Here is a 15,701-nt window from a genome sequence, read left to right on the forward strand (position 1 = left end):
CACTGTTGTTGCATACCGCAAATGCATGTCCCTGTCTCTTATCTAAGTGAACAGGCCAATATGAGCGCACTATTGGTGCTTAGTCTAATATTGTTACCATTGCGGCGTATTATTATTGTATGTACTGTATGGGAAGATAAGGGAAAGCAACTCCCTCTTGTTGGTGTATTTGGAGGTGTTCTGACTGTAGTGTACTTCTTGCCAAAGCCCCTAGGGGGCAGTGCATAAGTATTGATTTTCTCTTTGAGCGAAAGGATTGGGTTTGCTGAGCGTGCCTCTGAGCGTGTCTATCTCAGCTGCGGCTGTCGATCGGCGTCTCCCCCCATCAGGGCAGGAGCGACAGTCTCTGTCACAGCTGTTCGGAGCTCAGCTAGAGTGACCCCCCACCCTGCTGCAGCAGGCCCTAGTCCTGCCTCAGGACCCCAATGTTACCCACTGCACCATCCATGCTGCACTAAGTCCGCATCTGAATAGATTAAATGAAACAAAATTGTAGTTTTGGAGTGCTACAGTCAAGCCCTAACTTGAACTCAATTGAGTCTGAATGAAATAATTTCAGCAAAGAACAGTGGGCTAAAATTCAAGTACTTTTTCACGTTGCTGTATTTTTTAAATGAAGCAAAGGGTGTGTTAGGCTGTGCCCCGGGGTCTTTGAAGTTATAGAGCTATACTTCCAAAAACCATCTGTAATTTGTTGCGGTAAGCAACTGATTCCATCTTCTTTTTTCAGGTCATGGCAACAGTCGTTAAGGAGGGCGGGACTTGTTTATATCACGGGCGAGTGCTGGGATGTCAATCAGCCCCTATTCTCTCTTTGTTACTGTTCCCTTCACAACGTCTTGGAGCCTGGCTGCTTGGGAGAGCTGTGACTACCAGTGTGCTCTACACAGGAGAACCAGTGGTGAGTTTCTCATTCAAACTTCAAATCACCCAGGCAAATGTGCATTAGAGTAACCATATGCACTCTGTAAGGGTTGATTTAATACTGGACATTTTACAGTACAGTGCAATTTTCAATCACTATGGTAACAGGATATGCTGTTTGAAAGCATTAAAACACACGGTTCCATCTGTTTGACCTATTTTAAGATGCTATTGCTTCAGCGACAATAGTACCTTATTTTGTAACATGTGGGTGGAAAAACAGGCGAGGACCTTCTCTGAATTTTGGAAATGCACACACTACAAGAAATACGATATGTCACTGTCCTTTTCATGGCAAGAGTCCAGTGAATCAAATACATAATAGTTTATCATTCTAAAAACAGGAAACGTATCTCAGAGAAACGTTGATAGAATATCCATTGTTTACTTAAAAATTATCTATAGGAATTATTATTGCTGTTTCGCTGTTGTCTACTTCTACAAAAGTACTTGTAGGTGGTAATGGCATTATCTACATAAGGGCTCTGGAACACTGTGAGCTCACATACCAGCTTCTCTGACGAATAACTGTCATGCAGGTGCTAAGTATAGGTGTTCTCCCTGTCCGTGTGCAATCAGCTACAGTATAACTAATGTCCAGCAAAGAACCCACTACATGCATGTTATTGAAGTGATGACTGAAAAGCATTTTAGCTAATGACATTACCGACATTTTCCGAAGGTGTATAGTTTATTAAAATCTATCGTCTGAGTGACTATTTCTGAGAAAGACCATAAAAACACCTTTGACTCCACAAAAGAGGGAATTTACAGTGACATGACCCCATTTTATATAGGGTGAGCATCTACAAGTACATTCTCTAAATATTTTATTATTATTCACTAATCTGCTTTTGAATAATAAATAACATGTGAAATTATGGAATGTGTTTGACTTGTTGATGGGGGTTGAGTATTTGACAAAAACTTCAATCAATGGACCTCAATGAATATATTAATATACAAGATGTTATTATTGTCATTATTGTACTTATTTTCTATGATATATACACACCATATGTGTACTTCCTCTCCTGCTTCTTGTGGTCTCTTCATTTGTGGGGCTTATAAATCCATCTGTTTCAGTCCTCTGGGCTAGCTCATTTGTTTTCTTGCTTCTATGCTTCCCTGTAATTCTAGCCTCTGTTTCCTGGCCCTGGTTACCTGCCAGTTCTTTTGCCCAACTTGTTTTTTTGTTTCCCGTCCTGCCACCTGCCTGCCTGATTTTGTTCCCATGTGTCAGCCTTTTGGCGGCCTGTAGCGTAGTGGTTAAGGTGAATGACTGGGACACACAAGGGCAGTGGTTCTAATCCTGGCGTACCCACAATAAGAAAGTAAAAGTGCCCTTTTGGAGTCCCTTTTGGGAAAACGGCCTAGACATAGCTTATAAAACACAATGCAGACTTCTCATTTATGGTGATATTATTTTGTGGCTGCAATGTGTTTCTAATTGCATAGTGATAGCAACTGATAGTAACTGTGTCTTTAAAAACAAATCTACGGAAAAAAAAAAAAATTCTGTGAGAATAAGAGCTTCCCTTCCTTCCAATGTGGGGTAAATAAAAATATCAAATCTGCCAATCCGCAGCAGAAGACCAATAAGACTATAAAATAAGTAATATAGTGGTCATTGAGTGTCTCCAACACTTAACACATACTTAAATTACTTCATCATCAGTCTCTCTGTTGCACCTACGTTAGGGCTTATTGTTGTAGGTTTATGTAATGATCGCTACTGTTGGCTGTGATTCTCCTGAGCTAGTGCAATATGTATAAATATAACAAAAGCAACAATAATAAAAATAACAATATAAGAATACATCAACAATATTATGTGCTTTAAAGGCAAAATTACCTTTATACTCATATCCCAATATGCCATTGTATGAAAAAGACTCAAAGTGTGAAGGTTTATGAACTTTATAAGCTTTCTGTGTCACTTCACTTACATACACAAGTGTGATTGTGCTCTGCTCTCTTGTCATTGACATCTTTGTGCCATTAAAGTGGCAATGGCCTAATGGTAATATAGGTTGTTTTTCTTGACTTGTAAAATTCTTGCCTTGAAAGCCTATTATTTCAAGGTTTCTTCAAGCAGTACAATATGACATGCTGCATACCGGACAAATGTTTGACCTGCTGGGACATCTTTCCTAAATACCCAGGTTGTCCCAGAACATATGAAACAGCACACTTTCCAACCACAAGTCGGTGGACTTAAAAGCAAGGCGCTTTTAAGAGGCTTTTCTCTCTGTAGCTCATTTGGCTTAGTTACCACGGCTGCTGCCCATGGGCTGGCATTGCATGCGTATTGAGTTACTATATTCCTCGCTTGAGATCACTGACAATTATCATGAACAAATAAACCTGAAAATCTAGATTGTGCACCTGCTTTCTGACTAATCTACTTGTTTACTTGGGTTGCAGCCCTGTGATTTTGGCCGGGCAGTAGGGACACTGACTGCACTCTGCATGTTCTGACTTGCAGGCGACTGGGTTGACTCAGCTCCACGTGTTGCATCTTGTCAGAGGCTGCAGCGACTGGGCGGCAGACGCCATGGCAGCCCTCCTGGTGGCGCTGGTGCTGCTGCTGTGGGCCGGGCCGGGCTGCGATGGAGGCCGGGTGCTGGTGTACCCGGTGGACGGGAGCCACTGGGTCAACATGCAGGTACTGCTGAAGGCGCTGCACGCGCGGGGGCACCAGGTCACCGTCCTGCGCTCCGCCACCAGCTGGTACGTCTCAGAGCGCTCTCCCCACTACACCTCCATCACCGTGCAGCACGACACCGCACAGACGATCGAGAGCGAGGAATCGATGACCCGCTACCTCCATAGGTCTCTGGAGTTCCGCCAGAAGAGCAGCTCCCCTCTGGCCTTCCTCGCTTTGTACTCAAACTTCTTTAAGTTACTGAGCGATACCAACATGGCGTCGGCCCATGTGGCACGCACCATGTTTAAAGACCAGGTACTGATGCAGAAGCTGCGGGAGGCCCGCTTTGACCTGGTTTTGACCGACCCAGTCTTCCCCACCGGAGTGCTGGTAGCCCACTACCTGCAGCTACCCCTGGTCCTCAACGTGCGCTGGATAGTAAACGGGGAAGGCCACTTTGCCATCACCCCCTCACCGCTGTCCTACATCCCCCAGGTGTTCTCTCAAAACTCTGACAGGATGGACTTCCTGCAGCGGGTCTCCAACATCCTGTACCATGGGCTCAACCAGTACATGTACTACTTCTACACCAACCCTCCATACGAGGCCGTGTGCCAGGAATTCTTTCCCCCAGGAGTTGATGTCTTCTCGCTCACCCAGGGAGCCGACCTGTGGCTGATGAGGGTGGATTTCGTCTTTGAGTTCCCACGCCCCACAATGCCCAACGTAGTGTACATGGGTGGGTTCCAGTGCCGCCCCGCCCAGCCCCTTCCCCCCGAACTGGAGGAGTTTGTGCAGAGCTCCGGGGAGCACGGGGTGGTACTCATGTCCCTGGGTACTCTGCTCGGAGGCCTTCAGCCCCATTTTTCGGAAGTCATCGCCTCGGCCTTTGCCCGCCTGCCTCAGAAGGTATTGTGGAGGCACCTGGGGGCGAGGCCCTCCACCCTGGGAAACAACACCCTGCTGGTGGACTGGCTTCCCCAAAACGACCTGCTTGGTCACCCCAAGACCCGTGCCTTTGTCACACACGGAGGCACCAACGGGATCTACGAGGCCATCTATCATGGTGTGCCAGTGCTGGGCCTCCCGCTCATCTTCGATCAGATGGACAACATGGTGCGCATGGAGGCACGGGGTGCGGGAATCACCCTGGACGTGACGTTGCTAGAGGTGGACTCTCTGACCCAGGCTCTGCGTGACGTCCTGGACGAGCAGAAGCCCTACAGGGAGAACATGCGCAGGATGTCCCGGCTGCACCGTGACCGGCCAATCGAACCCCTGGACAGCGGCCTCTTCTGGATAGAATATGTCATGAGGCATGGGGGAGCTGCGCACCTGCGCACCGAGTCTTACAGGATGCCGTGGTATGCCTACCACAACCTGGACGTGCTGGCCTTGCTGCTGGGCTCAGCCATGGCTCTCCTACTGCTCATCAGTGTCACCTGCAGGTGTCTGTTTCAGAGGCTCTGCAGGGTCAGGAAAGTCAAACAGCAGTGAACATCACGCTGCCTCCATGTGTCCTCAGGGTAGATTGTGGGTGCATCCTAACGCTTGAAAAAAAGTGGATGTGTCCCACTATTTGAAAAAATGTAAGACACCAAATCTAAGGCTAGAACTGCAAGAGATAAGAGACCAGGGGTTCTCAGTCTTATCCAGAAAGGGCCAGGGTCGGTGCCGGCTTTCATTGCAGTAGTACACCTGATACTGTTAATCAAGGTAAAGCAAATACTAGTAGTTCATTCTGAGAAACAGGGATTTGTTTCATAAAAGTGATTTGCAAGAATTTTCACTCACAGACCGCAATATCTTATCAAAATGCCTCACTTGCAAATCGCAAATAAAAAGATTTCTAGATTAATTTTGGAATATCGGTGTCTGACACCCATGGCCTGCCCACAACAATGCTTTGCACAAATGCAAATGATAGCCAATTTACTGATTGCCTACACAAATGCACTTGCGACATGGGTTTGAGGCTTCCACATGAAACTCTCCAAAAAGTGCAGGGGAAATCTATTTGAGTCACATTTGGTAGATCTGAGTTTGCACATTGCAACTTTTGTAAAACAAGCCCCAGGTGTGTAACTGTTTATTTTCAATGAAAGCCTCCCTTTCTGGATAAGATTGAGGAACCTCATCACAGACTATGATCATAATGCTGAGGAGAACAATGGTGGTTTAGTTGATGCTGTACTCTAGTTTCTGAGGCACGATACTTCAACATGTTCAATCAAACAGCAAAAGTAAAGATAAATTTGGTTTATTCTTTATGTGCATGGTACGTTTTCTCTCGTTCTCATAGACTGAAATGAGATTGACAGGCATAATTCAATGTTTTAAATGGATAGTTCCTGGAGTTTTAAATATATATATAATTTCAGTTTTAGTATAAGTTTTTGATTCTGTGTGTTAAAAAAATCGAATGACTCTAAAGCAGCTTGCACTGTGACATTATATCATACTCCAGAGGCTACACACATTAGCAAATTTTACAGCATATCTTCATTATTATAAACATAAATACAACTGCAATTGTTAATTAACGGGTAGAAGCATCAGGCTACAATTATTTATTTTTAAGCTGCAAGGATGAATGGTATGGCATGGTATTCCCTAGCTTTGAGATCAACATACTGTCAGGGATGTGGGACAGAAGAACCAAGAGCAGGGAGAAGGTGGAAAAAAAAGGCAGGCTTTAATGAACACGGGGCAGATCCAAAACACAATCCAGAAACAGGCAATGGTCAAAATCCGCGCAGACAGGTACATACGGGATAATCCAAAACAGAGTCGAAAAACCAGGCAGAGATCACAAACCAGAACAAACCAGACAGAATTACAGGAGTAAAGGCACAGGGTGAAGGCATGGGATACAGGGGTGAAGGCACGTGGTACAGGAGGCTAGAACCGGGAACAGGACAATACAGGGATAGACGCAGAATACAGGATATGAAAAACTAGGCCTGAGCAAACAAAACAGACAGGTATATATGCAACAAATAACAAGCAAAAACAAGAATCAGGTGTGTGAACTGGGGAACAGATAAGGAACAGGTGAAATTAATGACAAGAGACAAAAAGGAAGTACATATAAGGAGAGGGAGGCAGAGACAACAAATGGAGCACAGGTGAAACAAATGAATGAGAGGGAATGAAACTGAAAACACACTATGGTGGTCACAAAGCCAAAAATGCTATGGATCGAGAAACACAGATGGCCCAAAGGGCACAGATACGTTTAAGTTTCATGATGAAATCTTCGCCATCGCAAAGCCTGGCTGATGGTAACCAAATCTTGTTTTTGGGACAGCTGCTAAAATCAGTTATTATAGGTTTAGTGGATAATGATGCCTTTACATGCACATACAGAAAGAATCCAAATTTAATTTCCAACATTATAATGCAGAACTCATAGCCATCTATGTAGTTGGCCCTGCAAAGCCCTTTCAGCCAGATTATAGCAACAGCAGTGCTGTTTGAGAGTACTATAGTCTGGCTCTGGCAACAGGGAGACATCTAAAAGATCAACCCCTGCTTATGAATGGTCAAGAATACACAAGAGGTTATACATTGTACAATTTAACCTGGAGCTAGATGAAGGATGTCATCAGCACCTCTGCCTAGTCAAGACAGGCAACATGAGACTGGAGATTAGATTCAAACAAGCCCTTACCGGAACTGTACCGCCTGAGCCAATGCCGCCCTTATCTTGTTAGCTCGGTGCGGACAGAAGTAGTGAATTCTTTGATTTCTACGGTAACCCTCCCGACTTTGAATATTTTCCCACCAGCAAAAATTATTTTCCGGAACAGAACTGAGAACAAATGTCAAATTCAATACTCTCCAGTGATGTCACTGGACGTGTTTGGCTTGAATCTCCAGCCTGTTTCCCAAAAGGTAATGGGCAGTCAAACTCCACCCTTGAACGCAGAGACCGGTTTATGGATGGCCACCCATCCAGGCGATCACATGACACTATGGTATATGATCACAGGACCATATACCATACAAATATGGTAACCTTAGCATACAAATATCACGGAACGTACCTTGGCTAGCGTGAGTGATGTGACGGTATTTTGGAAATACATGTAAACAAATGTGTTAAAAATATGTCATCATGTATCCAATTGTAAACAATTTTAATCATGCATGTAAGTAAACAGACAAAGGTGTCTATGTCAAATTCATATAACATTTATTTGTTTCAATAAAATTACTTAGAATTAAATTTTTGTTGCAACAGATCTTTTATACTATTGGCGTACTGTACTGTACAAAAATCAAACCTTGTTGAGTGGTATAAAACGGGGCTATAAAAAAACAGGCAGAGGTATTTCATAGTCTTCTAAAATTGATTCACAAATCTTTGGCCTAAGTGGTGTTCTGCTTGCTATAGGAGGCATATTAATTAGAGCAAATACCTCATTAAATGTTTGCCACCTGAGGGGGTCTCATCAACAATCTTGTGAGCTGGCGTAATGTTTTTAATCAAATCTACAATGTGCAAACCCTTAATAGTTCTACATTTAAAAATACATTCACAGAGCACATTATTAGGTATTCATTATACTTATTTTTTAGACTTCTACTGTTGTAGCCTATCCACTTAGAGTTATGATGCATTGTGTGTTCAGAGATGCTCTTCTGCATACCACTGTTGTAATGTGTGGTTATTTGTGTTACTGTCACCTTCCTGTTAGCTTCCTGTCAGCCATGCTAAAACATAAACTTGCATTTTGTTGCAATGACTTTTAAGTAAGACGGTATAGTTAGCATTAGAATTTATTGTACAGCTTTTTTTTACCTTGTAAAAAAAGGTTTTGTACTAAATATATAATGCTTACATTTTAGTGGTGCGTGTACTTGGTAAATGCCTTTTCCACTTCGTCATTCCCATTTGCAGCCTCTAGCAGATCATCCATGATAATGAGGTTAGACGCAGTGCTTGAAGTGGGCCGGTAAGTTCTACATTTTACTCTGCGGAGTACCGGCACACTCACGCTGTGCTCTGATCACTGATCGGAATCCTCGTTGCTTCAAACGGGAACCGGCAAGTCTTCTGCAGCTATGCTCAGTGAGCATTACGTCTTCTTCGCGGGGCTTTCTGGTGCTGCCACAGCACAAGACCGCGATGCTGCCCCCGTGTCCGTGTTCACAGATGGTATTGCACCCCCAATACTTATTTTTACAGCAAAGACGTCTGACTGCAGCACAGAGCTGAACTCAACTCAAACTTTATTTATAAAGCACATTTAAAACAACTGTAACGACCAAAGTTCTGTACAAGTATAGTGTGAAAAATCTTTTAGCAAAAAAAAAAAAAAAGAAAACTAGGTGTCCCTTATTTCCATTTCAGGGAGTTGGCAACCCTAGTAATGCGTCATGTACTACGTCTACAACAGCCTTTTGTTGGGAGCCCCTAAACTTCATTACCCAGGGTGCACTCGGTGCGCGTGGTAAGGTGCACGCGGAGTAAAACTTCTCTCATAACTTCTCCGCGGTCCAGTAAATTTTGCCGCCATTATGTTAGCTTGGTTACAGAAGGGCAAGAGAGCACGTTCCGAGTGCGAAACAACAGAGCAAAGACACGACAGTGTGTCAAATCCTCCCCAGCCAGAGCCAGTATTAAATGAAGGTCGGGAGCTGCTTCAACAAGGTAACGTTGCACCTACCGCAGCCAATACCAACGTTATCAACAACAACGTGAGTCAAGATGAACGGCCCGACTGTTGGTCAAAGGAGCAAATGCTTTATTTTTGCGCTCAGAATGACTGGCTCATTGTCAAAGACAAAAAGCTTGGGTGCAAAGTATGTAGTAAAGTTACATCGCTGGCTGCTCATAAAGAGCATGGATTGAGGCTGTCAACTGAGTGGAGTGAATGTTCAATTTCCTCATTTGGCACTGATAAGGCTAGACAACAACATTCATTGCGTAAGAAAATAAAGGAACACAAAGATTCCAAATCCCACATAAAAGCAGCAGAGATTGAAAAGATGGCCACACGTGATGAAATTCACAAGAGGATTCAAGAAATGCACAGGGCTGAACATGATACAACCTGCAAAGTGTTCCGAACAGCCTATAAAATTGGTAAACATGGGAGACCATTTACAGATATGCCAATTGATGTGAGCTTGCAAGAGTTAAATGGAGTTAACATGGGCCGTGTTTTGCACTCAAACAAGACATGTGCTGACATCATCGACCATATTGCAACTGAAATGAAGAAAAGAATGGTTGACGACATCATCACAAACCGACGGAAATTATGTGTGTTGATTGATGAATCCACCACAATCAGTGGCAAGACTGTGCTGGTGGTCTGTTTGCAGGTAGCTTTTGCTGACGCAGAGCCAGACACTGTAGTTTTTGAACTCCTGGAATTGGATGGGACCACAGCAAATGATATCACAAAGACATTGCTGGTATGCCTGGACAAATATGGTTTTGATGAACACTTATTAGGTGAGCGTTTTGTGTCATTTGTGTCAAAATTTGTGTGTCACTTTTCAAAATAAACACACAGTATATTGTGAACAAAAGCAATACCTCATAGTATAATTTATTCACTGAAAACTTCAAATGTAATACTTAAGGGTTTGCTGATACCGGCCGATACACTTTCCAACACGTGAATAAGGAGTACTGGCACTTATTTTTTTCCACTTCAAGCACTGGTTAGACGTGTGTTAAGGTAACATCTCTTCATCAGTCAAAGAACAGGAATGCTTTCCACAGTTTGATTACAAAGCAGTTTGTCACACAGTGGCTGCCAGCACCGAACAATATTTTGACGCCATAGAGGATAGGACAAGACATTAGTCTTTTAACAAAAGCACTTTAACCGCTGTTTGATGGTCCTGAAATGATGCATGAAAAGGGGTGCTGGAGACAGCTGTCCATCCCTCACCCCCTGACACTGATTCAGTATCCATAAGGCAAAGTTTGAAAGTCTAGGAGCAAAAATGCCATGTTGTACACCACACATAATCGTTTAGAGTTCCTGAGAATTGAATCTTTCTTATTCCTAATAATTTGGGAGCGGTTGTGGTGATTTCCTTGACTGGACCGCTTTCACAAAATGGTCTACCAAATCAGTGAGGGATGAAAGATTAACAAACTGTGTGTTAGTATGATGTGGGGTTATACCTTTCACCTTCATGGTTTCCCTGCCCATATCTTGTAGGCATATGTTCTAGGACCACCTGAAACAAACTCAGGGGTAAAAGGATCCATTTAATTAGTGAGCTCACCCAACACGTCCCCAAGAGGAGGGATCCAATTACCTGGCTGACTCACAATGACAGAATCATAATAGAGGATCCTGTCAGGAATTTTGTCCATGAGGTTGTAAAGTTCAAGTCTGGGATAAGCTGTGGCAAATACTGCTATAAAAACATTACTGTATTTTGGGAGTCTTGTGAAGCCCTTGGCATAGCACTACTGCACAAGTGCTACATCCTCTATAATAAATGAAAAAAGTGAGATTTCATACTCCTTGGTAAACATGTACAGTACATCAGAAACTACTCTGCTGACTGGTTAAACAATGTCTGGCGCACAAGCTATTAAGGCAACCGTTTGAAAATTTTTTTTTTTAGGCTTTATTTACACAAATGTTACTAGGGTCTACGCGTATACCCTACTTTTGCAAAAAACTGCATGCATCTATCTGTATCATTAGACAGCACAAGGAAGGTCCAGTCTCCATCCTGCCTCCTGTCATCCCTAAGCTGGATATCATCAGCACGGTCAAGTTAGTGTTGAAAAGCAGCCCGGCTCCAGTGTCACACTCCTGCTAACCGCTTCTTTGTTCCCAAATACGGCCGCTGTATTTGGAGAGATGTGGGGACACTTGAGGACATATGGGTGCAGTTTTGGGAAAAGTAATGTGGAATTTTTATATCTTTACTTTATTTTGTAGGCAAGTTTACATCACGTTTGTGAACACATATAAAGTAGTTCTGGGTTGGTCCTTGACTTACAGATTTAGATATTCAGTGATAAACTATAAAAACTATAAAAAAGGTGTTTTGAAATGTTTTTGTATTTTAGTGTATCCTTTGTGTACACTATATGTACATGCTCAGACATATATTTGTTTTGTCTGAAATTGTGGTACAAACCTCTTCTTTATTTTTTGTCTTCATCCATGTGTGTGCAGTAAATATGTTTTGAGATAGTGATACTTTTATAGGACTAGTTCGAAATAGATGGAAATTGACCTCTAGGGTGGGCAAAGTGGAAATGATGAGAAGCCAGTCTACTGTAGCCATTTGTTTTTGTCACAGTTCTCCGGCCTGTTTTGTATTTTGACAGGTTCTGTTTTTATGTAGTTAAAGGAAAACATTTTGGGAAATATACCTTTTTCCCGACTTACAAAGACAAGATGTTTGATTTCATTTCCATGCATTCACTGGCTCAATTTCAATGCTTGAAGCCTACCTCCTTCAAAGTGAAGAAATACACCTTAGAGCAACTCCGAAGCTGTCTGTATTTCAAGTTTAACGAGAGTCGTTGTTTTCGGAGAAGTTAGACAGTTGGAACTATAAGCGCTGACACACATGTACCTATGGTTTTCCGTCTTCCACACGTTGAGCAGTGATCCGCGCACCTTCTGAATGGAATTTTAAAAGGTAGAACTTCAACTCACTTCACTGCATGTGTTTTTCAAACGGACCCAACTGATGAATGTAGCCACCATCACGATTGAAATGCGTTTGGAGCACATGGGAAGTGTACAGTCAATGAGACGTAACATTCAGCATGTTAACGGAAAACACATACTTTACACACACACACACACACACACACACACACACACACACACAATAACCAAAGCTGATCTGGAAGTATTTTTATTGCTCAGAACATGGTGAGCTAAATTGGTTTTTGGAAGTTTACGTTAGTGGAATATGGTATTTTTGGCGTCGCACAGTATTGGCAATCTGTTATGCTTCATCATTTCTCTTCACAACAACACTCCCCGGTAGCAGCAGATGGAGCTAACGTCACGCAATCGACGTCTCTATAAAGAGGAGGAAACGGCAGGCACTTTCCACCCAATTGTATTTACCCCTAGTGACTGATCCCTTCATCCTCTTTTAGAAACGAAACTATCCTGTGGTAACTGGTCAAGCTATAGCCATTGCCATGGAAATAGTATCCAGGGGGTTGGCTATGCTTACCGTCATGAGCGATTAGAAACAGGCTGAGGAGGGGGTCGCAGAAACAGGGCGAAGACAGCAGACTCGAAATCCTTCAACACAATAACAACATGTGTAGCTACTACGAATGACAGCATGCGATTACAACGAAAGCTATATGCTACTGCACTGCACGATCGATAAATCACCATGTAAAAATATTAACAAATATAACTCATCACACTGATCTGGAGTACAGCCCGGGAAAGACCCTCTCCTTGGTGGAGCTCTTGCGCAACCATGGCCGAACACATGCAAATTCCACTTTTTCAGCGTCCACATGGTGAGTAGCTTACTCATTCAACCGGAATGTCGATATTGGTGTTTTTCGATTTGATTGACTGTCCAGCGTGCAGGCTTTAATTTTACTCCGTTTCTGACTGAAAACTACTTATGTTGGACAACAGCTAATAGACTGGGGTCATCCAAGGGCGCTGATGTAATTTCAACTTTCGTGTGGTTGCAACAAATAGGGCATTTTATTAATGTATTTTTTTCAGGGGGACACTAACAGTATCACTCATGACCACATGGCTATATTGGGGGTGGCCGTTAGATTCCCCCACCTTAGAGGAAAAGCTGCGACGTGGCCAGATGGTTAAGGAATCACATGTAGGCTACATCGGCTTTATTTCCCTGGGAATCTTTTGTTCACGCATTTCCTTCTCCGCTCCAGCAAAGTATATGTTATTCTTAGAAAGCACACTTGTGTTTGCGCGTTGAGATTTTAATTCGTTTGCAGTTGAAGAAGAAATTGATACCGCATTTTACTGTTGGGTAATTTAACCGGTTCGTGACATCTGGGAATTGTCCTCCTCAACCCTACTTCCGCACCAGCAATGTTGTGCCGTGTGTCTCCCCTGCAGATTTGGGCTCCCCTTCACGTGAACGCACACGTCAAGCTACACGCTATGCTATGAACGACCTCAATTTCTTTTTCAAGGTTCAGATTCTGGTAGATGCAAATTTGCAGCTGCCAAAACCAGACAAATGCCAAGTCTGACAGCTCACCATAAATAATAAGTTTTATATATATATATTGGACCTTTCATACATTAAATATAGCTGAATGTGCTTTACATTCAGACAGTTTATAGTTTAGTATTTACAGCCTTTTGTTGGCAAGAGACGGCGGCCAAATTTTTGTCGGTGCAATTCTGAATACAAAGCCTGACTATCATCAAATTCCCCAAGCATAACCATCTATTCATATGCTGTTAGTAACACGGTATGATCAGTGATGTGTGAACATTTACTGTGTTCATATCCCAGCACCTGACCAAATGTAAATTATTCCTTTACAATATATAACGTTTTAAACCTGATAAAAATAGCCTATAAATAACAGGCAAACACAATGGGGTCCAAATCTGAAAGTGTGGACATCTGGTAAATTAAAGGTACAATTTTTACTTACATTCTGGTTTCAGAATATACAGTTGATGGGCAGTCACTCTGTACCAAAACATCGTACTGCTGACCAGCGATCACTTGTATGGAGTGCAATTTGGGCAGCTACACTTTCCTTTTATCTCTTTACGTGTTCAATCATGCGTGTAGCTAAACCTTTATTTGTCTCAATCTGTAAGTTGCAGTTGCATCGTTTCTGGTACACTGTCATATATATATATATTTTCCTTATTTTTTTTCTTTAGCCAGGCATTGTGCCCCTCCCCTGTAGGGTTGGGGTATTCTCAGTCAGAACTTTAACCTTGCTCCTTAAAACCCTAAATCTAAGTCCCCCGACTTCAGACTCCTCTACTGACAAGTATGGCTGCTCATTATCTGTGAACCACATATTTTTCTTCTTACGGGCGTTCTTACTACCACCTCGATGGCGTGTGTGAGGGGTTAACAATGCATTCCTTCCAAACCCATCCCCCGTCAATCTCTCATCAGGGGGGCCTAGGGCCGGGTCCTCGACAATTAATATGCTAAGTGTTAATCACATTGTAGCTTTGGGGTTTAAGAAAAGTGAATTCCAAATTAAATTAGTCAAATACATTAGATACATTCTTTTTTTTTCTACTGTTACACATTCCTGGCACTGGGGGCCAATTCATTTTTACTCATTTTTAAATAAATACTTGATTTGATTTGATCAAGCTGCTCAGCTAATGATAATGATTTTCATATTTAAAATCACTGGACTGCTAATCTGCCAGAAGTCTTTTGTAAACAAGTATGAGGTGAGGCAATAGTGCAAAAGATGTTATCAAGGGAATACTTTTAACGGCAGGTAACTCGCTGCTAATTTATGTCCAAGTCAGAACAGTATCCACTTAGCAGCTCATTCAGTCTTCATAAGGACTTCAACTGTAATGTTGTAGTTTTTAGTAGATCCTCAGCTGCACAAGACAGACATGTTGAGTTTGCACAGGGCATAGTTGGTTAATGCAGTCCATGTGGATTGCTGTGTGGAGTTCATGCTGGCTTCCTGTGGGAAGAGCTGGACCTCGCCTGTGGTCCAGGCCACTGGACCTCGGCTTCACGTGTCATACATGTAAAGTGCATGTGCAGAGCAGCGGAAGTTGGGCCCCCTGGTGCTGGTTCACCAGGTCAGTCTGGGCCACTGTTTCTGTGGGTTCATCACTGGAGTGTTCTCATCTGTCACCCTTTCCCCTCCATGGCCTACATATCCCAAGGACCCAGTCTCTCCACATCCCTACCCCCCTAGTGGAGAATTGTGCTCCGTCCAACCGCAAAGAAATGCTCACAATATTCCGTCACAGACTACATCGCAAACCCCTTTCGATATCACAGAATGGGTGTCTTCTGAGATATTTGCTCAACCACTCACTGGCGTGTGAATCAAAACTATTACTGCCTTTTTTCTCTTTTATGTGAGCGTATTGGACCATCACAGGCTGTCATAACCACTGCCCCCCGTCCACTGAGCCAAGGCTAGTGGCCTGGG

The 15,701-nt window shown here is 43.0% G+C and overlaps 2 protein-coding genes across 2 annotated transcripts in view; both read left to right on the forward strand.

Annotated features, from left to right (window-relative positions):
• Positions 1–841: 841 nt before the first annotated feature.
• LOC133139267 (UDP-glucuronosyltransferase 1-2-like) lies at positions 842–7,720 on the forward strand. The gene is made up of 2 exons (XM_061258691.1): positions 842–901; positions 3,413–7,720. Exon 2 carries the CDS (start codon positions 3,482–3,484, stop codon positions 5,069–5,071), a length of 1,590 nt encoding a protein of 529 aa, XP_061114675.1. The 5' UTR covers positions 842–901; positions 3,413–3,481; the 3' UTR covers positions 5,072–7,720.
• A 4,956-nt stretch (positions 7,721–12,676) lies between these two features.
• LOC133138205 (6-phosphofructo-2-kinase/fructose-2,6-bisphosphatase-like) overlaps positions 12,677–15,701 on the forward strand; it is a 34,148-nt gene continuing 31,123 nt past the window's right edge. The window contains exon 1 of the mRNA XM_061256763.1: positions 12,677–13,067. Coding sequence (XP_061112747.1) covers positions 13,025–13,067 — 43 coding nt within the window. The 5' untranslated portion in view covers positions 12,677–13,024. The remainder of the gene's footprint in view (positions 13,068–15,701) is intronic.

Source organism: Conger conger, chromosome 10 (assembly GCF_963514075.1).
Source record: "Conger conger chromosome 10, fConCon1.1, whole genome shotgun sequence".
In the NCBI taxonomy this organism is placed as follows: domain Eukaryota; kingdom Metazoa; phylum Chordata; class Actinopteri; order Anguilliformes; family Congridae; genus Conger; species Conger conger.